The following is a 24,501-nucleotide window of genomic DNA, read 5'->3' as shown; positions in this document are numbered from 1 at the left end:
GTTTGAAATATTATCAAAGTTTATCTTATTATAATATGGAGGAATATAAACAAAAATATACATACTCTTTATTTTGCGCTCCTCAAACTCCTCCGCCCTCCCAGTCTTACTTTCCTCAAGACTTTATTTGCAGGGTGACTGATCTCTCAGACCGAGATTGATCTGAAATCGTTCTCTTGAACCAGTGCCTCGAGGGCGGCTCAGTACAAACACGAGGAAGCCCCACTCTACTTACTGCTATCGCGGCTACACATTGTAACCACTTTGCTAAGCACACAAACCATCAAACGGGGACTGGCTCTACCTGGAAGGCTTTTTTTTTACAAACCAAGAAGGCCGCAGAAATCAAAACAGTAGGTGAGTGAGGTATTGAGAGAGGGAGAGGGATCAATAAAGAACCTAATGAGATATGACAGCAGTTTCGTACAGCCCCGCATCACATTTGCTTAGCGCCGTCCACGAACAAAGCGCAAAACAAATACATTACTTTTGACAAACGCACGGATCATTTGAACATTTTACATCAATAATTCATGCCGGCGGAGACCCGTTTGCTCGGCGTCTCTTTTTGATGCTTCGGAAAGGAGGTGGAAAAGGGCAGCGTTTGTTTGATTCAAGCAATGTTACATACAATGACTGAACGTCATTATGATGGTAAAGTTATGGAACGGCTGGCAGCGTAGCGGGAGCTGAGCTAACGCAAGATGGTGATTAGGAGAAGGCATCCATCCCACACACAGAGAACCATTCAGCAGCCTAATGGCACTGTGGAGGCTTGCACTTTGATGCACATACTGTATACGTACATACAGCACAGAATTGCATATACAATTACATACTGTGATTTTTATTTATTTATTTATTTATTTATTTATTTATTTTTTGCTTGTTTTTCCGTGGGCGAGTCCCTGCAGAGTTTATGATTGATGGATTGTGTGAGTTATGCTGTGACACACAACGGTGGGATTGGAGTGAGTTAATCCACACTGCCTCCTACAGGACGACAGCTCACACTGTAGCTCTGACAATATGTGACAATGTGCACAAGAGTTGATACTTGCAACAAGTGTCATCCAAGACAACAAGTCTGCTAGAACAGGAAACAGCAAGGACGGCATGCTGATTATCTGCTTTTGTTTTTTTTTTGTAGATTCTTAATTAGGCCTCCGTAGCTTTCATACTTGAACCCAAGTTGCATCCTCCTAAAATGAAAAAAAAAAAAGTTTTGTTTGTGGGCTTAGCCAATGTAAAAATATGTCCATCTGAACCAAAGCTGTCATTTATTTTTGCCCACTGTGCCTAATTAACATGATAGGCCATGCAGTTGAGGCTGCACCGAAGCCAGAACTATGGAGCTAATGAGATAGGACCAAAGTATCCAGACAAAAGAAAACAAAAAATATAGTGGACAACTGAGGCCGAGTAAATCAGAAAACTTCTGATCAGTATCGGTCTTCTTCTAAATGTGGATAAACAAAAACATGAGATTTTTTTAGTCAATGCTAATGTGATGAGTCATGTTGATGTTCATTAACCGATGACATCATTGATATTTTTTTCAGCATACTGCAGTGGTGCGGATTTAACAGATCGGCATAAAAATAAAAACAAAAGATTAAAAAATACAACTCATATTACACTGAATATTGTTTTAATTAATGAGAGCCTACATGTTTCTCTTCGAACAAAACTTAACAACTAAATAATTCTCTTTTGTTTTCTGGAGTAAATAAAGTTTTCCAAAATTTCTGAAATGTTCACTTACCTTGACTCGAACAAAAAGCAGAAGGTGCAGAGAGTTCCCAGGGTCAGCAGAATCTCTTGTAAATAAAAGAAAATTTAAATAAACTGATCCCCTGAAGTGAAAGGAATTTATATTGATCGGCCAGCAGATTTTTTATTTTTTTATTTTTTTAAATGTTGATGCCAATATTTGTCAAAATGCTGAATATTGGCACCGATAATCAGTTAAATTGAGTATAAATATTAGTGTTTTAGATCATCTGTACACATTTTCTTGAGACGTGCACATGGAGATAGTTTCAGTGACACAGTGACATTGGATATGGATCACTTGAAAAGATGTGTAAATAGTCAGACAGAAGCATCAGAATCCCAATACATTTGATACGGGGAGTGGTCCCAACCTTTTTTTCCCCGCAAAGGACCGGTTCACATTAGTTCAGATTTTTCATGGACCGGCAACCATTCGTTGACGCCGGGAGGAGGCAATCTATCTGTGTGGCCCGGTACCAGATAGTACCGGTCCGCGGGCCACCTATTAGGGACCACAGGCTTTGGTTAGCGTGCCTAGTTGCCTACCTTCCAAGCGATGCGGTTGCCTTTGGTGTCGTGCTCCAGTGCCATGGGGAACTCCCCACGCTCATAGAACTTCCGAAACATGGTTGGCTTGCAGAGGCGCTCTTGAAAAGCCCCCGCCGGCGGGGGACCTGCCACCTGACCAGACACACAAAGCAGACATGAATAAAAGTACAAGCAAGCAGACTGCGCATGGGAAGTGTTGTTTTATGAAATTAGAACTGACTCGCGCACTAGAATAGAGTTACTCCCACGGCTCTTTCTTTTGAGTAATTCAGGGGGGCACGAGTGCTTGCTGCTGTGCAAAACACTGCAAGTGCATGTTGGCGTGTGCATGTGTGTGTTCGCCCTGTAGCCAGAGGCATTGCCAGAGGCATTGTTAGCATCCTTTTCTCTGCCTCCGTGGCTGTATGTGTGCTATTACAGTGTCACTGAAAGACAATAGGAGTCCTATCACCTCTGCCACACAGTCTATACTGTTCTTCAGCCTTTTGTGACTGTAACACATAACAATCTTGAATTTTAACATCATTTTGTAATATTAAAAAGCTTTAGACAGGCAGTACCTCAAAGGTTGAAAAGGTGCAGGTATTAAAAATATATATATGGAATACATTTAAGAGGAAGTCAAGTCAAAACTGCTCTTTACAATATGTTCTATGCAGGCTCGCTAGCCAAAACACGGTAGTCCGATTAATATTGCATTGTGGAATATGAATTAAACAGAAAAAAAAATCCACCTGTTTTTATCCATCTCTGGGGTGGCCATTTTGCCTTCTACTGCCACTTGCAGTCGAATGAAAACGACATTACAGTGCCTAAAGGCTCACGTAACGATCACTATGCAGTTTGTTTTCTGGGTCTGGTGACTGGTCATGTAACATTTGCAAGCTGAGCCCTTAGGCCAGTGGATCTTAACCTGGGTTTGATCGAACCCAAAGAGTCAGTCTCGAGGGTTCGACAGAGGTCAAAAACACACACTCGATTCCAATGATTCGTGATGATACACCCTGCTTGGCCATCATTGGTTTGCACATCTGTGTTTCAGGGAATTTGGTTTATTTGTGAGTGTTGTGATGGTTTGTCATGTGATTTCTTTATTATTGCAATCCCTTCAGTCTAACAATGTTGAACAAAAAAATAAAAATAAATAAAAGACAAGTTCGAACAAATATGTGCAATATGAATTCAGATGTATAACGAAACATATGGTGTTCCACAGGGTTCAATTGCAGGGCTTCTGCTATTTTCATTGTATCTGTTGCCCCTGGGTTCCATCTTAAGAAAACAGTAGTGGCTGTTTTACAGTTCTCTGTGACAATAGAGTCAGCATCCTAACTGCATGATGATGCTGTTGAGCAATTGTAGTACAGCAAAACTAGCTATCTAACAAAACGAAAGGAACACATCATTCAGCTGCATGGACATGAGGAATGCAAGAACACAACGCTTTCTGAATTCAAGTTGAAGAGAGCCAGATTCAATGAAAAGGCTACTCTTGCTGTTCATTTTGTTCACCAGTAAACCCTACACCTATGTCTTGAATTTGAGAAGGAAAAAAAAAACATTTAATTTTCAATAAAGAAGGGTTCGGTGAATGTGCAAAGGAAACTGGTGGGGTTCAGTACCGCCAACAACGTTAAGAACCACTGCCTCAGGCACTGTGATGTCATTATCAGTTGACAGCAAGTGGCAGCATAATGAAAAATGGCTGCCCCCTGAGATGCATAAAACAGCTGTATTTTTCTGCTTAAATCATATTCTACAAACGCAATATTAAATCAGAATACTGTTTTATGTAGACTAGTGGGGGAGCATGGAACATATTATTGTGAAGACATTTTTTTACTAGACCTCCCTTTAAATGTGGTACAAATTTTCAGGATTGAACTGTTACGAAGAGCGATGTCAACGTACATTATCAGTAATTTTAAAGCACAAAAGACCCCATGGGTTCCAAGTACTTTTGTATAATGTTTGCGAGTGTTTGGGAATTTTTGTTCCCCTATCACTTTGCCTGATTGGCCTCTCAGTCAGAGCCAGTGCGGACCAGCTTTTTGTGAAAACAAGGACTTCACTCTGGATTATCCGTGACAGGTGCATTTGCGCCCATTTGTTGTCCAGTTAACAAGAGGACTATTATGTTAGCTTCTTGCGTTAGCCTGCAATTGACGAGCTGCTTGTGAAGCACCACAGTTTGCGACTACCTAACATAGAACACTTCTTCCACGTATCCCAGACCATCTGTGTCACACTGCCCATAACTGACAAGATAGTTACAGTCATTAATCCTGTCATTACCACCCATCGAGAAGCAGCATTTTTACGGAGCGCAAACAAATGGGCATCGTTAAGAATTAACACGAGTGATGTTCCGCCATACAACTTCGCATGTAATACTCTTACATCATTCTCTAGTGTTGACTGTGTGTTGCATAATCCAACACATAATCATTTTATATTAAAAAAAACAAAAAACCAAAAAACAAGGTAGCAATGAGAAATCACCAGGATGATGAAAGCTACTGTAGATGGAGCTCTACGTTGCAAAGAGGGAGTCAGCTATTACAGCTGCAGCGGTTCAAAGAGCTAGTTTAAAAAAGGTTTTAGAGCGCCGGGGGATTGCACTTCAGTAATTTTCACAACCGTTTGGAGACTTTACTGGGCAATACTGAATAAAATGCTGAGTTAAAAAGGCACTGCAGGGGGAGACTAAATAAAATGTTGCGAGCAAATTATTCCTTCACCAGCCTTTTTATTTAAACAATTTCATGTAATATGTGTAGTAGAGGTTTACTTGCAGCAACAGTGAATGTTACAGCAACAAAGAGTAGCTTTTGTTTAACCTTTGTATACTGAAAGGAATGTTGTTGTTGTTTTCCATTTTAAGCACGTAATTGGCTCTATGCTTGTCTCATGAAACAACAATGCACCTTGTCAACATAAAGAGCGAGTGGGGAGGAATGCATTGTTTATGTTTGTTTCTTTAAGAATCCAATTTACCAGCTAGATCTGGGATTCCTAAATTTAGGGCCATTTACAGACGGTCAAGCAGGAACACATTTTTTTATTTATTTTTTTTTGTAGTAATAATAAAGTCGTCATCATTATTATCGCATGGTCACCATCAATGCAGCAAAGCCCTAACGTCCAGGTAGGTACAATGGCAGTCCAGGCGTGCTGCATAGGGAAGCTAAAAATAGCTCCATCTGAGGCAACGAGCGAGAGAGAGAATGAACCCAGACTGTACTGACTGGCTGAGTGGCTTTTTATGGTCAGGAATGATGACGCTGCAGTCAATTCCATGGCCTGTGTTCATGGCTGAGGAATTACAAGCGTCACAGCTATTTTACTACTTTCTGTCCGATTATCCCCACTGATGGAAAGCACACACCGGCGGTCTGCAAAAGGGACAAAACAATATTTAATTTTCACAACAGAAGCTGATCACTTAGCTAAGGATTCAGAATCTCATTGCTTCGTTCTTATTTTACCTTATTATTTACTGCATAACCGATATTTATGTTTATGTACAGCACTTTGTACACAGCAATGCCTGTTCTTAAAGCGCTTTATAAATAAACATAACCGTTCACAGGGGTGGCAGTTTTTGCCATTATAAACTATGTTAGCCTTAAATTAGTTTGACCAAACTTATTCTTATGACAGGACATGTCTACATGTCCATGGGGGTTATAAATTCATGAAAATGTCCAGTTTTCATTATGTGACAAATGGGATGTGGAGTGCAACATGTTACCGTGTCTGGTAGACCGCAAACTGCTCCCATGTTGTAGTGGGGAGGGAAAAAAAAAAAAAAAAAGGTCAGTGTTGTGTTTCATTTCAAAAAACTTAAATCTGAATGCTTTGGGAAGAATAAAACTCACTTAAGCAGGTTGGTAGTTTTTTTGTGTGTGTTTGTTTTGTTTTGTTTTGTTTTTAAATTGATATTGTTGAGAAAATGAATGAATGAATGAATGAATGAATGAGTAGCCTCTGTCTGGCGGACATTATATTGTAGCTGGCGATATGACTTTGGCAGCACATCAAACATGTTGACTGATGACCTGACTTGACTTGATTTAAAAAGGCATCAGGCCAACATGAATGCGTGTCTTCTTTTGCTCTTTTACTGTACTTAACTAATTTTCCCCAAAAAACATATCAACACGCTCTATTTTAAATATTGCCATGGTTCCAAAAACGTATTCACATGGTTTTTTTGTGGAGCGTTTGTGAAGGCGACAGGCTTCATACAAAAGGTTTTGATGCAGCTTCTGACCTGAAGAGGTCGCTTAAAGCAATGGCAGTTATTAGAAAAAAAAATGCCAAACAGGTGGCAACAGAGTATAAGAGATCAACCGGGGCCATGTTGCAACAGGCTCTTTTCCCCAGTGTTTTTAACAGGTTCATGAATAATGAAGAAGCTTAGCTATATTTTAATGCTAATTGCTGCAAAATGGAAACAGATACAAATATACTTTTTCTTCCTGATGAAAGAAGATACTCTAATCTTTCTTTTGGTAGGTTCCATGTTTTTATAGCAATAGAACACAATATTCTGTGGGCCTTGCAAAATCAGTCAAACTCCAGTAAATCAGCCGGGAGCGAAGGGGTTCCTTCAGTGAAAATGGCTGGGAGTGAATGAGTTAATATGAACCATACCAACTTTAAGGCCAAAATACTGTTAACTCTCATAGTTGTTGGTGTTTAGTTGGAAATTGTAATATTGTCCACTTTAAGACCCATGATGTTGAAACAACAGTTTTTATCTGTTTTCAAAATCACGAGTATGACACATTCATATTTACATCACTGCCATAGGAAGAGAACTCTGTCATAAACTGTGAACACCCTATATGGTAACTAACATTCCATCTCATTGTCATAAACAGGCAAAAGCTTTGAGTTGGACAGACGACCACCAGAGATGTGCTCCTGCTCCACGATGGAAGCCATAAACAAGCCTGTGCGACGACAGCACAGAGATGGAGGTTGCGTAAGGCAATAAAGGGAGGAAAAGACTGCTCTGTGTGCTGCTGGTGCACACATCAGGGAGTCATAACAAGGCAGCAGTGGTCAGATGAGCTCCGGGCTGTCATTTCTCTCCCTCGCCTTCACTCTTCGTCCAAATCTGTTTCCTTCCTAACGCTGTTGTCCAGCCCAGCTGAGCTCCGCCATAAAGAAGTCCCGGCTGCTGCAAGGCCCCCGCAGAGGCAATAAATGCACAAGCGTGCGCGCCACACACATGCTGAGCCCCCCGTGGGCGAGCTCCCGCAGAGGTGATTGAACACCAACGGGGTCCTGGCGCTGTTGTCATTTATAAAGGTGTCACCCGGGAGAGAGAGAGAGAGAGAGAGAGAGAGAGAGAGAGAGAGAGAGAGAGAGAGAGAGAGAAAAAGAGATGCTCCTAATAAACCACATTAGTATGGCACCTCCATGGCTCACCTGCTTGGGGTTGACACATAGACCGAGGATGGCAGTGGAAGGGGAAAGTGGAAGGGGGGAAAAAAAGATAGGACTCCGATAAAACACAGAGAAAAAAATGTTAAGGAATGTCAGAGAGAGAACAAAGACGCCAAGTGGCGAGGAAAATGAAAAATGGAGATGAAGTACGGGTGACGTTGAAGAGTTGATAGCGAAGGAAGCGAGAGACAGGGGAGACAAGAGGTTGTGTCTCATCAATTCTTGAGGGTGAGTTCAGCGTGGCGGGGGTTTCCGCGGCAATATAGGCGATCCATCACTGTGCCAGGGCCTTAGACTGGCTCCCTCATCTCGCCATCTCGCTGGGCTCCTCAGCATCACCCCCGAAACACCTCACCCAGAAACATCCTCCTGATGGATGTGTGGTGAGGGTCTGCCTTGCAAATGAGACTACATTAATCTCTCTTTTCATTTCCGTCCATCTCTTCCCATCTCTCTTGCTCTTTTGATGCGATGCATTCGCGTGGCGACCAGGCTGCCACTTCAATCGGGGGCGCGTTGCGTCACCTGTTTTGCTGACAGCAAAGCGGGGAGGCAGACACCCGCTCAAGCTCGCTACATTTCGCTGGCGTTCTCGGTTGAGAGGTTATTGAAATCTGCCTTTCCTCGGGGAGGGAGCAGGGTAGGCCAGTCGTGGAAGATGGAATAGACAGGCCCGGGCTTTTCTGATAAGGTCAGCTTGCACAGCATCTTGCACAGGCAACAAATTAGCTCACTTTATTTGCAGTGGAGTGGGCACTGGAGCACTGGCGAGCCTGTTCTCATGAGTATTTTGCACAAAAAGTAAAGTTGAAACTGTTTCTGCATGTCCATGACCACTTGTGTTTGGTTCACATCAAAACCTAGAGCTACAAAACTACTAAAGTAATAATGTGAAATTATATATATATATATATATATATATATATATATATATATATATATATATATATATATATATATATATATATATATATATATATTAGGGGTGCTAAAAAAAAATCGATTCGGCAATATATCGCGATACTACAACAGGCAATTCTCGAATCGATTCAATAGGCAGCCGAATCGATTTTTTAACATCCATTTTTGATGGAAAAATATTCCACAAAACGTCTAACTTTTACACCTTAAGCATGGAAGAATGTTATATTAATGGAACTTTAAGCCTTAATATTTTATTTCAACACTGTTCAAACATGAAAAATGTTACAACCTGTTTGTTAAATACAGTAGCTTACAGTTATAAGACTGAAGTTTCAGATCAATAAATAATACATTTTCATACAAATCTTACAGTGTACATGTGCAAGTTTACTGAATGGTATTTTCTAAATTTGAGTTAAAAAATCGCAACAATTGACTTGTAAATTCATATCGGGATTAATCGGTATTGAATCGAATCGTGACCCATGAATCGTGATATGGATCGAATCGATATATGTATGCAAAATTTCATCAACGTCTTGCAATTGCAAATGCAATTATGCCATCTAGTGGCAGAAAATGACCTCAACACAAATCAATATCATACACGTTTTTTACAGTACAGTACAGTACATACTTTTAATTTTAACTCAATTGTATGAATTATTATGAAATTACTGTATCACCGATTAAAAATGCAGCCATATTTCTGAGTTTAACATTTTTTCCCCACTTTTATTTTAAGAGTATGAAACATAAAAAAAAATTCAACATTTTATTGTACATTTAAAACAGATGTAATATTTGCGATTAATCGTGAGTTAACTATTGAAGTCATGTGATTAATTACAATATTATAGATAGGGAATTTGCATTCATATCGCTAGAAAATAGCTCCGTTTTGATTAAAAATAGTGTTACATTTCCGTCTTACAGTAAGTGTACTAATGGCCTGTTTCAGTCAGGTGAATAGGAGGGAAGCTCCGTTACACGGTCATGTCCAAACAATCATCCAACAGCATAGTTTTGCTAACTCATTACCTCTGCAGGGCAAAAGACAAGGCTGGCTGGTGGGAAGCTGATCCCTTTCAGCAGAATAAATCTGCGCCACCCCATTAATCTCTCATGACTAAACAGCATGAAACGCACGAGTTTGCCAGTGAGCTTTATTATGTGCAGAAATTAGCCGCGTTGTGAGGGGCAAGGTCGGATGAGAACAACTGAAAAAAAGAGCTTTCCGTGGCTCATTTTATGCAGCGCTCACAAGGCCGGACACAACAGAGGGAGCACTTTTACAGTTGTCACTATGTCAAAGGCTTTTGGATCAACAATATCGCACACACAAGCACAAGGGCAGCAGCGCTGTTGGCTGTGAAATGTGACGACAATGCAACGTTGCGACACCATTACGCGCCCGGTGTCACTACAAAGACACGAGGATGAAACAGCTGACAGCTACCTGCTATTGAAGGCCTTGAAAGAATGTTTGCTTGAAAGAAAATGCCAGTGCTTCAAGGCCTGTAGAACGCCCCCTCTGTTTTCCATCTCCTCTACAGTTTAACACTATCCCTTTGAATAGCGAAGACACAGTGTCATAGGAAGAACTGTATGTAGTGTTTTCAAAAAACAAAAAGTGTGCACGAATGAGCGAGCGTCAGTGAAAATACCCTTCGTATTTTCCATCTTCTCTGCGTGGCCAACTTCTCAGCTAGGCAGCAGGGCAGTCGTGTGCTTACAGAGCCCCATTGGATGAATCATATCGCCAAACAGTAGAGATGATGGCATGCGGTGAATCAGCTCGCACGCCAGAGGAAGGCGAGAATACTATATTAGTTCCTACTCCTTGGACAGCAAATGGACAAGCCCGTGAGGAGAAACTTATGAGGAAAATTAAGGCAGGGATAATCCAAGAAAAGGTGCTCACCATTCACTTTAAGAAATCCAAACTCTTGAACCAGCTAAATTTTTTCATGGATGGGAAATCAATGTGAACAAGCTGTACAAACGCATGGGAGAGACCACCAATAAAGAAATCCAAACAACAACTCAACCACCCTTAACTATGAAACCATGAAACCAACTATGAATCCATGTACTGGTAGTTAAAGTTATAATAATAGGTTAAAGTGGAAGTCAGCCTTAAACATTTCTTGACAATAACATGTTATATACCTCACAATATGAGTTACGAAGCAAAATCCAGCTGTTTTCGTCCATCTCAGGGGGCGACCATTTTGCCACTTGCTGTCGACTGAAGATGACATCACAGTTGTTCAGGGCTGAAGCAACGACCAATCACAGCTCACCTGTTTTCTGAAGCAGAGCTGTGATTGGCTGTTTACTAAGACCTGAGCAACTGTGATGTCATCTTCAGTCGACAGTAAGTGGCAACATAACCGCCACCTGATATGGATAAAAACGGCTGGATTTTGCTTCATAACTCTTATTCCACAAATGTAATATTAATCAGAATGTTATGTTTAGACTAGTGAGTTCAAATATATTATTGTTCAAAGAAATTGGGGGGGTTAACTTCTCCTTTAAAGAGTAGAAATACAAACGACCGTCCAACATTCAGTGATTATTAGTTGTCTTTTGTAAACGGCAAAGGTGAATGCGTACAGCCACCAGCGACATGGCGCGACTGCTACAGTATTCATCGACGGGGTGGGTGGAAAGCAAGAAATCCTGACAGGCCTCCACGAGTATAAAACAATGGGGGAAACCCTGGATTGAAATCGATTTCAAATTGGACAAATTTCATAACCTGAAATACTTCACAAACGTGGCAAAAGAGCAAAATTTAAATGCAAGCCATTACAATGAAAAGGCTGTGTTGCTGTAATTCAAAGGTGGCGAGGGTTAGATAGAGATGAATAAATAAGTGGGTCTTAACCACATAAAATGAACAAGTAATTTTTTATTGTCTTAAATAAACACTTTTTATTGTGTTAAATAAACACCAATCACAGGTTCATAAACAGTAATCGGGGTGTGGGGGGATGCTTTTGTAATACACTTTAACCCTCCTAATGTTCTTGGGGTCAATTTGACCCCATTCACCCATAGGGTCAAATGTGATTTTTGAGGACAACAGGGGGGTTAATTCAACATTAAAATGAATCTGATTAGTCAAATAATCGATTGAATAATTGATCGATTAATAAATTCTAAAAATATTTGATAGCACTAGACATGTTGACTCCACAATGTTATGTCAGTTAATGTTTATGTTCCGGGCAGCTTCGCTGCACCTTTTGTTGCTTTTACACTTTGTCTTGTTTTACAACGTATGCAAAATGGGTTATACATAGTGTAATGACAATGAACAGTGGGGTGCATGTATGCATGTGTGGTCAAGAAAGAAATAAAGCAGCACAATCTCTAGTCATGGCAGTTAGAGAGAGCAGTGATGCAGCGCATTGTCTTTCCAGTCCTAATCAGTAACAACACCGCGGGGTATTAAAACACTATGCCGGGCCATGAAATTAATGAGACACACAAGAAAACCTAAATCTCTGACCTGCTGCACTTGACACTTCTGCAGTGGCGAGAGGGAGAAGAAAAATAAGAATTTACACGCTCTAACGAATTTCATTCTCTAAATAAGTAGCGTCTCGTCAATAAACATCATCATAACTGCGTTTAAGTTATGGCCACACTGACCGTTCGAATATTAATGTTCCCGCAGTCTGCGATAACAATATTTGCCTGAGACGTAGGTGTTGATTTGGAAAAGGAAACTGGAGACTTTTTAGAGAAAATATACCCAACATGGATTTATAAAGTGGAAAAGTCTGATTTATTAGGTCTGATTTAATAGATTCTGTAGAGTTTATATTTGCAAAGCGTCATTAGCAGTCATGACCAGGTCCCAAAACTCATACAGAATTTTATCCAGTGGTTTGTGGGCACTGCAAAATGAACTCCAAGCCAGTGTCCAATCACGTGTACAGTATGACTTTCCATTCCTAGAACTCAGCCTTGGTGCCTTGAAGGCTTGTCTGTTTGAAATTATGCTGAAGGTTTGCCTTCAGAGAGAGCAGTGGGAGCACATCTGAAATGTGACCTTTTACTTAAATCAAACTTGGCCAGACGTACACTGAAGGTTACATCCCTGCTCTGCTCGTGCACACAGCCGCTTTCTTCTTGTATCACAAAATATCAAATACTCTTTCTTTAAAAATGCGCCCATCTACTAGCAGAGGCTAATTGGTTTCCATCTAAATGACGATGGCATTCCTACAAGCAAATCGGATGTATTAGCTACATCAAACCCCAAAGCTCTACTGTGTCATTTTCAAATGATCAGGTGAGAGCTGGTTGGTCACAACTGACTACTACATAGGTTGTTGTGGTAACAACATACAGTAGGTGGCAACACATATCACAAACAAAAAAATCAGGAATGATGGGGAAAACATCAAGTCATACTGATGTTTTCAGGGCGTGCTGAGCAAAAACTTGGGTTTGCGTCTTATATGTCGATATGGTCAGTTTTTGTTTTTTTCCTAATGAACTGTGTTATTGCAACAAAAATTGTCTCTACTAGTCTGCCTCTGCTTCATGAGTGGCCAAACTGAAGTAGAGCTGTAAAAATTAATCGGTTATTCGACAAGTTTCGATTATCTAATTAATCAACAACTATTTTAATTATTGAGTAATCGTTTGGAGCTATTTGTTAATTTAAAATTGTCCAAATCCTCTGATTTCAGCATATCAACAATGACTAATTTCTGTTGTCCTCCATGAAAGAAAACATTTGCAAACATCTGTTTTTACTTTGGGAAAAAAAAATGAAAGAACCGGTAACACAGTACAACATCCATCCATCCATCCATCCATCCATCCATCCATCCATCCTCTTGACAGCTTATTCCTCACAGGGGTCGTGGGGGGTGCTGGAGCCTATCTCAGCTGGCTCTGGGCTGTAGGCGGGGTTCACCCTGGACTGGTTGCCAGCCAATCACAGGGCACACAGAGACAAACAACCATCCACACTCACAAGCACACCTAGGGACAATTCGGAGCACCCAATTAACCCGCCATGCATGTCTTTGGAATGTGGGAGGAGACCGGAGTACCCAGAGAAGACCCACGCAGGTACGGGGAGAACATGCAAACTCCACCCAGGAAGGCCGGAGCCTGGACTCGAACCCGAGTCCTCAGAACTGGGAGGCAGACGAGCTAACCACTCAATCACCGTGCCGCCCACAACATCCATCCCTCTTTTTTTTAAATCACTATATGAATAAGAAGTACGGAATAATCACTGGTTAACAGTAATCAGGGAAAAAACATGCCTTTGTAATACAATCCAATGCAAAATTGAATCTGATTAGTGGATTAATTGATTGAATAACCGATAGATTAATCAATTCTAAAATTATTCGATAGTGACAGCACTAAACTGAAGATACTTCTGGTGATAATTGTACAAGATTTCAACACAAATGATGCAGGCAGATGGGATGCATTTCCTTTATATAGCTACACTCCCAAGTACTTTGGAAGTGATTTGATGTTATTTCTGCTGTTTAGACTTCATTAAATAAAGCGGGACATGACCCAAATCAGATTTGAGCCTAGCAGTGTGAACAAGGTGTTCCAGAGCAAAAAAAAACTCAGCAGATTTGGTTGTGAAATGGTCAGGATAAAACTAGAAGGAAATCCAATGCAATGCAAAGCAAGCAACAAACACACAAATCTGCTTTAGCTCATTTGAATTCGACATCAAATGCTTCTGGACCCAAAACTGGTGGCACAGCTCCCAGTTGGGAGTGTTCAAGGAAATACACCTTATGAAACAGGCCTTTGTTGTGAAGACCACCTGCAGGGATAATGCTCCAAATGATGGCCAACCCTTCAGATTATCCCAAGAGATAAAGAAAAAAATATATCTACAATTTTAGCTTTGAAAAACAGAAAAACACTCTCCAGTGGATCTCAAACTGTGCTTATTGCTGCAGCTTTTGTTTTAAGTGCCAGAGATACACAGCAAAATGCACTAACAAACAAATACAAACAAAGGTTTAAGCAAAAATGTGTCTGTTGCACTTTCTGCCAAGAACTGGCGACGTTTGAGCTGATTAATCCACAGAGATGCATGCATGTCAAGGTCATTGCAGGCTTACTTAGGTGTCATCAATCCCTGCTCCTCCAATTCACCCATCCTGCTATCCATCTATTCAATCAAGCCTCCCCGTGTGCCCTCTTTGCACTGCATAGCAGATTGCCAATGTTCTGACAGTGAAAGAGGCGTCTAGACTATTTGTATGAATCTTTGTTTGCCTTCCCCTTCTATTCCGCACCTCTCATGACATGAATTAATCAAGGCTGTGTGATTGAGCACAAGTTGATTTGGTGCAAAGCATGTGGCGCGTTATTTCTGACACTGTACACAATTGACACTTAGCTGTACAAATAGGAATTTGACTGCATTTCCTTACCTGCATTTTAATACACGCTTTCATGAAAAATGACTAGGGATGCATGACAATGCTATTTTCAACCAATACCAATAAACCAAAAATTTACTAATACTAAGTCTAACATGTACAAATATATTGAAACATTGTGTAAAGCACAATGAAGCTGAATTTTATTGATGTATCTGCTTCAAAGAAAACAGCCATATTTTAAAAATGTAGCATCAAACTGTGAGAGTAACATTTCGTGGAGACACAGTAAGAAATCCCACACTGGCGCCATGATGCATCTTCTGTGAACACGAGGTCGTGCGGATTATGACGTCACACATATGCGACATTACCATAGGACAGGTTGAGGAGTTGGGCACAACTTTTTTTTATCAGGTTTATCTGTATGACGTCAAATTGGTCGATAATTGCCGATAATTATCGGCCACCAATATCATCGTGCATCCCTAAAAATGACCAATCAATGCATCAATTAATCTCACTGAATGTTCTGAACTCATGCCAGTTGTATCACTGAACAGAATAGTGCTCAACCTCCCATAACTGACGTGTATTTCAACTACTTGCTAGTGAATCAACAGCACCCCTGATGGTTGAAGCAAAGTACTGCATTGTATTTGGCCTCAAGATTTAGTCATATCAACAGCCAATTCCCACCAATCAATAATCAAGCATAATTTTTCTTGCTTCCGTGTTGTTGTACTGTATAAACGTCAGTAACATGAGATAGGAGGATAAAGTCGAACTTTCCATCTTTGCAGTATTCGAGCTATAACAGAGGTGGGATGTGCTGATGGGGATTCCACAAAAAAGGGACTGCTCATTTGTCCTTGCCTGACAAGTATTCCGCCAACGAGTACTTCATACGCTGGCACTGACATCTCCTAATAATCTGATTGCGGGATGCTGTCTGGTGCATGAAAGCGAACACAGCTATCCTGCTGAGTACTGTATAAAAAAGGCACAGGTGAAGAAATGCCAGATGTTCTGTTTTCGTGCTGATGCGGTAATTTTGCATCTCTGCATGAATGAAGTACTTCCCGAGTTTACTTCAGCAACATCCTTGACTCATAAAAGAAGTAAAGTTAAAAGGAGTCACTGTTCCCTTTCTGAATCATAATCACTTTACAATATCTATACGCGAATTCACCCTAATTTGCTCATAAAAATTTGCACTCAACTCCAAGATGGATTTTTTTCTTCTAATCTTTCATCTTGGAGGAATTGTCAATGTGACACTGACCCACAATAAATCTCCCACTATCACAGCATCTACTAAAATGTAAATGGGAAAATCCGGCCAAGCCAACCTTTGAAAAAAGTGATTTTATATTCTCTCATGCAAAATAGAACTCCGACTTTTTTTTTTTTTTTTTTTGCATTAGCACCCACGTCAGCATCCATGTCACAACTTCGTAGAGGCGGCCAGACAGACAGGCTAAGCAACGTCAGTTAGCTTTGACAAGACCAAAAGAAAAGGGTGTCAAGAGTGGCATATGGAGCGTCGAGCATCTGCCACAATGCTGAAGCACTTGGCTGGAATCAAAAGGGAAAGATGAGGGCCTTCAGAAAGACATGCAAAGCCATGTCTAAGACCCGGCACGCGCCGCAGATCGGGTCCGAGAGGTTACACTTCATCACTTCCTTTGTTCTCCTACACCTGAAAGGAAGAGAAACGAGGCAAATCTCCAAATTCGGAGGGAAAGAGATGTAGCTGGGGAAAGAACGTGAATAAATGGCGGGGGGAGAGAGAATGAGTCATGAGCAGGTTGCCTGTCTCCTCCTTCCATGGCGGGCTGTGTTGATCAAACACTTGTTAGGAGAATTTGCGTCAATGTTTCCGGACAGCGGCGGTAATGAGTAGAGGTAGCTGAAACTAAAAGGATGCCAGGACAGGATCATTTCCGACAGTATTCTGTGTACTTGTGCAGAACTCCTTTGAGTAAACCTTCAATTGTGCAGGAGGATTCTACCCTAGATTCTGAATTTGCAGGATTTGTTTCCAAGGAGTCAGCGAGTCTCATCTTTCAATATATCCACTCTACTGCCAGCCCAGTTAACATGGATTTTTGACATCTATATCCGTCAATGGCACTGAATTAGTTTAAAAAAAAAAAAAAAAGTCTAGTTTTCATGAGCAAACTATATGGCAAGAATATATATGAAATTTCCTCCATATCACCAACCCCTAAAATTTCTAAATAAAGTCTTGTGTGCTCGTCAGCAAAATTCCAAAAGGTCAGCCTCGTATGATTGCATTGACAGTCATTTGCATAGTTAGGGAAACAAAGGCCACCGTTTGACATGTTATGACTGGATGTCAAAGTGTGTTTGTCAGATACACTGTATATAGATTTTTCTGCTATTGGTTGTCTGCCGCTCAACACTCAAAAGGACCCCGTCTTCTCCATCAAGGACAAGAAGGTAATAGTGAAGGAGGTTGATGAGATTCAGATGGTCTGTTGTAATGAATGAATCCATCCACCTATCCATTTATAGAACTTATCTTGTTCAAGGTCACTACACTGGGAGGAATCTTTCCTAGCTATAACTTAGGATAGAAGCACATCTACATCTTAGATTGGTGTATGAACACTGGTCAATATCAGGGTGACTTGCAAAAAAGTCAGCAATGTGTATCACTATAATATTAATTGGCCATGTGACCAGTTATGAAGAATGTTCTCAAACAAAAGTTTCAAGCGGTTGTAGCATTTCCGATTAATCTCTTGGGTGCCCTTCCAATGTATGAAAAGAAAATCTGCCTGAAGGTATTATCAAGATGGCTGCCAAGTGGCGAGACGTGCCACTGAAGTGCTTTGGCATCTGCATGCTGAACGGGAGGGCAGTATGTGCTACATATTAATAGTATGGAACAAAGTGAAAGTACGTTTGATGAAAACTGACTTAATTAATCACAATACAAACACTGTCAAGTGGGTCCAGTGTATTAACGTCGACTAAATTGTTTACCACATCGAGTGGAACAAATTTCAACGGCAAGACAAAATACAAGCAAATTGTCTTGACAAAGACGAAACGCAGTGCACAAGGTAAGTGGCCATGTATGCCTAATATGCTCTTTCATGAACAAAGATGTCAGTTATAATTAAGTATTCATAGCAGGCTTTGGCTACTTAATGCTACATAATAATAGGATTCTCTACAAGTGCTTTATCGCCATTGCAATACATTTAACAGACTGCAAAATAAAGAATAGTTCAGCTATGTTTCTTAGGCTGGATTTACGCTACAGTACACGGTTCACGTGAAATAATTCCGAATTTTCACACTGAATCAGATATCAACTCAACAGATATCAACAGACAGATCTGATTTTTCCTCAATGCAAGCCTGATGTCATCAAAATATGACGATCAATATTGATCTACCCAAACACCACACCGTTGTGCAAATGAGTTTATAACTACGAAACACCATGTCAGTACCATTGTTAAATAGAGGTGCCTCTTTAGTTGTTTACATCCATTTACGGTCTGTTCACATGTAGATTGTTTCGTCTGAATGTAATGTAAACGGTGTTATCGGATATATGTCGCTTAATAATAAATCAACAGTGAAATAATCGGATACAGGCACTAAATTGGAATGGGTAGTTAGAGCTGTGATGTAAAGCCAGCCTTTGGTGCATAAAACGTGCCTAAAAAATAAAAATAAAATAGACTGCTCAGAATAATTACTTGGCTTCTAACACCAAAACCCCCTTAAGCGCAATAAGACCCCATTAGCTGACACCATATTTAGCAAATTGATTTCAAGGTCACTGTCATGATCAAAATACCTAACAGAGAGACTCTAACGTGAGCGCAAACACACTGACGGCTCCCATGTGTTCTGATTCAAGACTGACAAGCTCCTTGATGGCGTGCAGGTCAACGCGTCCTCTGCGTTGGTTAGCACATGACACGGGGCTAATTAACTCCAGAGCCGAAAATAAAGGCTCTGCGAGGGGCAATAAACATTCTCCATTAAAAAGCATTTAATTAGAATGCAGGCTACGAGGCCTTCAAGGAGAATGGAACAAAACACAAAGGCCAGTATAATTGTCCAGAGAGCTCTGAGGAAAGCAAACATAATAAGACACAATCAGCCAAGCGCTCCGCAAGAGGTCACACTATGGCACATTTCTCCACATTATTTTTCAGAACTGTGTTTTCTGCAACTATCGAAAAGGTCACAAACTCATTGAGACAGCGGTCCGCCTAAAGTGCACGCCGCCAATTAAACACTAATCTAAGGGTTGACACCTGGTAAGGGGGTATAGGTGGTTATACTTGAGCTTTGGCGGAAAAACGGTCGCGATGCTTTGTCTTTTTATGACCCCAGTTAGCAACAAAATAATAATTGAAATGCTCCTTGAATATTAATCAATTTTCCACCATTTTTCTGTGTTGATTTTCTGTATGAAAAGGGGATAAAGGCGACCCAGCAATTTTCTGAATTCATAGCTAGTATCACATGTAAAGATATTCTGGGTGTGAAGATCTGATTTATCACTCTCCAACAACGGTTTTCTACGTCACACTGGAAGCTAAAGCTATATCCCACTGAGGGATGAACATTTGCGACACAAGTGAATGTTGATTTCACATCAGGTTTCATTCAAGGTTGCAACGTTTCCTAAATGTTCTGGAAACAGTCTTACTGGTTCTCTAAACAGTCTTAATGGTCTTCCTTTTGAACTTTCAAAAAGACCATTAAGACTGTTTAGAGAATGTCTAGGAAATGCTGCGACTTTCTTTCTGCAAGGAACTTTCCTTGAGACAAAAAAAAACAAAAAAACATTAAGACTGTTGAGAGAACCAGTAAGACAGTTTAGAGAATGTTTAGGAAATGCTGCGACTTGTTGCGAGGAATTTTCCTTGAAACAAGAAAAAACATTAAGACTGTTAGAGAACCATTAAGACTGTTTAGAGAATCTTTAGGAAATGCTGCGACTTGTTGCGAGGAATTTTCCTTGAGACAAGTAAAAAACATTAAGACTGTTGAGAGAACCTTTAAGAATGTTTAGAGAATGTTTAAGAAATGCTGCAACTTTCTTGTTGCAAGGAATTTTCCTTGAGACAAGAAAAAACATTAAGACTATTTGAGAACCACGAACCATTAAGACTTTAGAGAACATTTACGAAATGCTGTGACCTTGAATGCAATGTCAACATTCGCTAGCGTCGCAAATGTTCACCCCTCAGTGGGATACGGCTTAATTAACATCATTATGGACCTAATGATCTCACTGTTGGATGCTGTGTCATTGTGAGAAATCCCACACACTTGTGGCAATATCCAGCCTCATTATGTTCACTGTGGAGGACAAATGTCGGGTCTTCTGCTTAGTACAGGTGAAAACTTGTTTTTAATTTTGACTTTTACAGCTTTTTTTTTTCATATTTCAATCACATTAACTGAGTCATTTGAGTCGCAAAGGAAATGGGTCACATTAATTGTGGGTGAAAAAGTTTTAAAATAATTTATCTTGGTCCAATTTTTTAGATGACAAAAACCTGGCATTTGAACAGAAATGTGTGGATTTTTTTTATTTATTTATTTTTTATATCGACTATAACACTATGCAGGTGTTCACACTGACACCCCCAAACTGCTGTTATTTCTACCACCTCAGTAGAAGTCACTGGCACAGTGAATAACAGCTTTGTTCCTCACACTGTCTGCAACACAAGGTGACGACCTCCCCCCTGGAATATAAACTGCATTGGTTTCTTTTTTTTTTCTGTGAATCCATGGGGGATGAATCACTGGGAAAAAATGGCTAAGACTTTCAGCGGCCGGTGTTAGTGATTCAATTTCTATGGCCACAAATACTTTAAAGTATAATAAGCCTATGCTTCAAGTCCCCGTAGCCTTTCAAGGCTTGAAATGGCCCTGTCGTAACCTACAAATCACAGCTCGCCGCAAAGCTGCCCTCTCCACGGCGATATGTCAGCGACTGCGAGGGAGGAAAACAACACAGGGGTGGCAGACATGAGTAGCAAGCCCCTGAAATTTGTAATTTTTTTTTCTCCAGGATTTAGCCCGTGGTGAGAGAATATCACTCAGGTTGCGCATGTGGTATATCCTCCCGGGAAATGGTGAATATGAAAGGGCTTTGCGGGGGCTTTCCTGATTGATAAGAGATTTGTTCATGACCATAAAAAAATGGAACTACAGCAGATGGATGTCACTGATCATTTCGACGACAGGTTTTTCTTCTCAAGGTAATGTCATGTGCTTGACAGTTGCTGTTGGGGTGATATTTTGCTTTAACACACAGGTCAAAGTTTTAGGAGGTTGCTTTGTTTGCTTTAGAAACCCCCATTGTCAAAATCAATCCAATAAAGTACTGCTGAGAATACAGAATGGTAAACTGTTTGATAACATCCTCATAGTGCTGATTCCCGTTTGTATTCCTGTTGGTTTTCTGTTCCTACTCTGATTAGACTACAACATAAGAGGGAAAAAATTGGTCTTTCCTGTACGTATGTATTGAGTGCAGGGGCGGACGTATTGACCATTGGGAATTTCCAGAGTTTCCCCAACGGCCGGTCCATTTTTGCCCCACGTCGATAAATATTAATTGGTGCACGTCGTCGGCCCCAATGTGGACACTTTTCCCGATGAACAACAAACAGTCAAATAATCGCTGGATGTCGACCGATGTCCACCGGCACCTCATACTCTCATGGTCGAATTTGATTCGGCATATGCCCGAACGTTGATAAAAAAAAAATAATAATTCCGAGCCTGATTTTGTTCCCAGTCCGTCCCTAATTGTGTGTCCTCTACTCCTGTTACAACTGGCTCCTTGTTACTGCTCTCAGAATAGAATAGAATAAAATACTAGAGAATATAATAGAATACAATAAAATAAAACACAGCTTTACTGTTTTGTTCTCAGCTCTACCAATGGAATCGAGTGGTGGCTGGGGCTGTTAAAGGGCCATTTTTTAATGGCCAGTGAATACCTCCTAGCAACAAGTGACAGAACAATCTTGTGACACAAACATGACCAAGAACAAGACCCTGAAGCCTGTTTTACCCAGATGGAAAAACAAAAAATAATCACCATACAACATAATCTGGACTTTGAGACTGCACTGGAATTATCACCTCTACACACACACACGCACAATACACAAAAGCGCAGAGGAGTACCATTTTTTAGGCAAACTGCAAATTTGAGTATCCATACCACAACTTTGCCACCATAAAAGGGTGAATAACAACAAGTAAAATGGCTGTTGTGCAACCTCAAGGAGGCTGACACACACTTGTCTGTGAGCAAATTCATGTGGAAAAGGAGTCAGACTTTTACCAGGAGAGGAACTCAATTTGACACAATTGTAAAAGCAGAGCTGTACAAAACTCTTGACGCACTCAACCATGGGTCCGCAAAACAAGGGTCACCTCAATGGAAAAGGGGTAAATAAACAAAGTCTGTACACACGGAAAGAAAAAATAATAATCTTTTGATCAAGCTTCCATGAATGAGTAGTTCTATGACATAAGATTACAGCATGTGACCCAGATATGTAAATACTGCAATCATGTGAGCCATACACCAACAACTCTGTACCCTTTCATGTTAACGCAGCCTCTCTACGTGTTAGCACAGATATTTGCATTTTCTTCAGCATGTGGCCCCTGGCTTCAAAAGGTACAGTTTGACCCATTTTTGGGGTGATATTGAAATGCTATTAAAACACACACACAACAAATCAAATATTTTCAAATACAGGTGTGTTTTTTTTCTATTACTATTATTCTAATTCCACCTTATTTTCATATCACAGCTTGTATCTTCATGTTTGCTGTAGTTATAGTTTGTTTACCTGAATCTAAAGAGCAAAAGAGCCCGTGCACACATGAACACAAATACTTCAATAAAAGGGATTTAGCTTCTAACTTGGGGTGAGAAATGGGGTACACCCTGAACTGGTCACTCATGTTCACAACTACGGCATTGCAAGTCTTATTTTAAATTCATATGTTAATAATGCCACTGTCTTTCAATCAAAATACGTAAGTTCTTTATATGCAGTCAACTTATGCAAGTTCTATTTTATATTGTACTCAGGTTGCGCTGCGATTGGCTGGCAACCATTTCAGGGTGTAGGTGTACCCCGCTTACTGCCTAAAGCCAGCTGGGATAGGCTCCAGCAACCCCCCACCCCCCGCGACCCTTGTGAGGAGCAAGCGGCTCAGAAAATGGATGGATGGATGTACTCAAGTTATTTAAAGGAGCAACACTACCATATTTTCAATTATGACTGATTTTCTCATTTCTCTAATATTGTGAACGTGGCTTTCTTAAGGCTTCTGACTGGCAGAATTGGACAACTTATAAGATAACGTAATATAAATCATACTGTTATTATATTTATCTGTTGTTTAGTATGATTCTGCTTTACATCTTTTAATTTCACCATTGTTTCCTGTCCAAAAATGTCAGTTTTGAAGTTTTTGGTTGCTTTTAAAGCTTCATGGATAAATACAGTTTTTATGTTAAACATATTTTTGTACGTATATCATGCTGGATTATTTTTTTTTTTCTCTTCAAACACGTCACTACATAAGTTTATTATTTCCACAGGTGAACTAGTGCTGTCGAAACGAGGCTAGCGCTAACGCCTACAAAAGCTAACGTCAGCTAGGGAGCACGTCAAACGACGACGTCACTCACCAAGGTGTTCTTCATGGCGGCCTTGACGGTAAAAGCTTGAACGTGTGGCGTTGTTTTACTCCTCAACATGTCTACAAGTCGTCTTTTCTTTTTCTTCTTTTATTTTCTGCTTAGAATTGGTCAACGTCGCCAAGTAGCGCATTTGCTTGGTTGCTATGCAACTTTTTACAGACGCCGCCGATGATTGCTGCGTGTGCGCATGCGTGCGTCAGCTGAGCTGTTACCGTAGTAACCGGCCACCCGCGCTGATATACAGAGCAAAAGAAAAAGTGTTGCAGTTCATCAGCAGAAGTCCTCCGTGTTAATTCGTGTTTAATGGATTGCACTTAATTATTCAACAGTGGTGTTTTCTCCCCCACAACACATTAATACACAGAGAGCATTTTTATTTTTTTATTTTTTTGCGATCATTAGGATGATTTATTGTATCTCTGCCTAATCATTTTAATCATGATGAGGTCAGTGTGGTGAAGCAGTTGTATTGTGTTTGCATGCAAGCATTTACACAAGGCGGGTCAAATGATTTGTTGGATCACTCCACATGCTAAATGAATGTAATGGCTCATATTAAAAGTCAGCATTTTTCCAACAGCAAGAGTGCTGCACTTAACTGAAGGTGACCTATCATAGAAAATATCATCATTATTCAACGTT

The 24,501-nt window shown here is 40.4% G+C and overlaps 1 protein-coding gene across 2 annotated transcripts in view; it reads right to left on the bottom strand.

Moving 5' to 3' along the window:
• The window catches only part of pacrg (PARK2 co-regulated), a 154,209-nt gene extending 130,177 nt beyond the window's left edge, over positions 1 to 24,032 (bottom strand). For both annotated transcript variants that reach the window (XM_077537831.1, XM_077537829.1), the window contains exons 1-2: positions 23,848 to 24,032; positions 2,323 to 2,457 (exon numbers count right to left, since the gene is read on the bottom strand). In XM_077537831.1, coding sequence (XP_077393957.1) covers positions 2,323 to 2,457; positions 23,848 to 23,916 — 204 coding nt within the window. In that variant the 5' untranslated portion in view covers positions 23,917 to 24,032. The remainder of the gene's footprint in view (positions 1 to 2,322; positions 2,458 to 23,847) is intronic.
• Positions 24,033 to 24,501: the final 469 nt, after the last annotated feature.

Source organism: Festucalex cinctus, chromosome 12 (genome assembly GCF_051991245.1).
Source record: "Festucalex cinctus isolate MCC-2025b chromosome 12, RoL_Fcin_1.0, whole genome shotgun sequence".
NCBI classification, from domain to species: domain Eukaryota; kingdom Metazoa; phylum Chordata; class Actinopteri; order Syngnathiformes; family Syngnathidae; genus Festucalex; species Festucalex cinctus.
The sequence above is the reverse complement of the archived record's forward strand: the minus strand, read 5'-3'. Positions and strand labels throughout refer to the sequence as shown.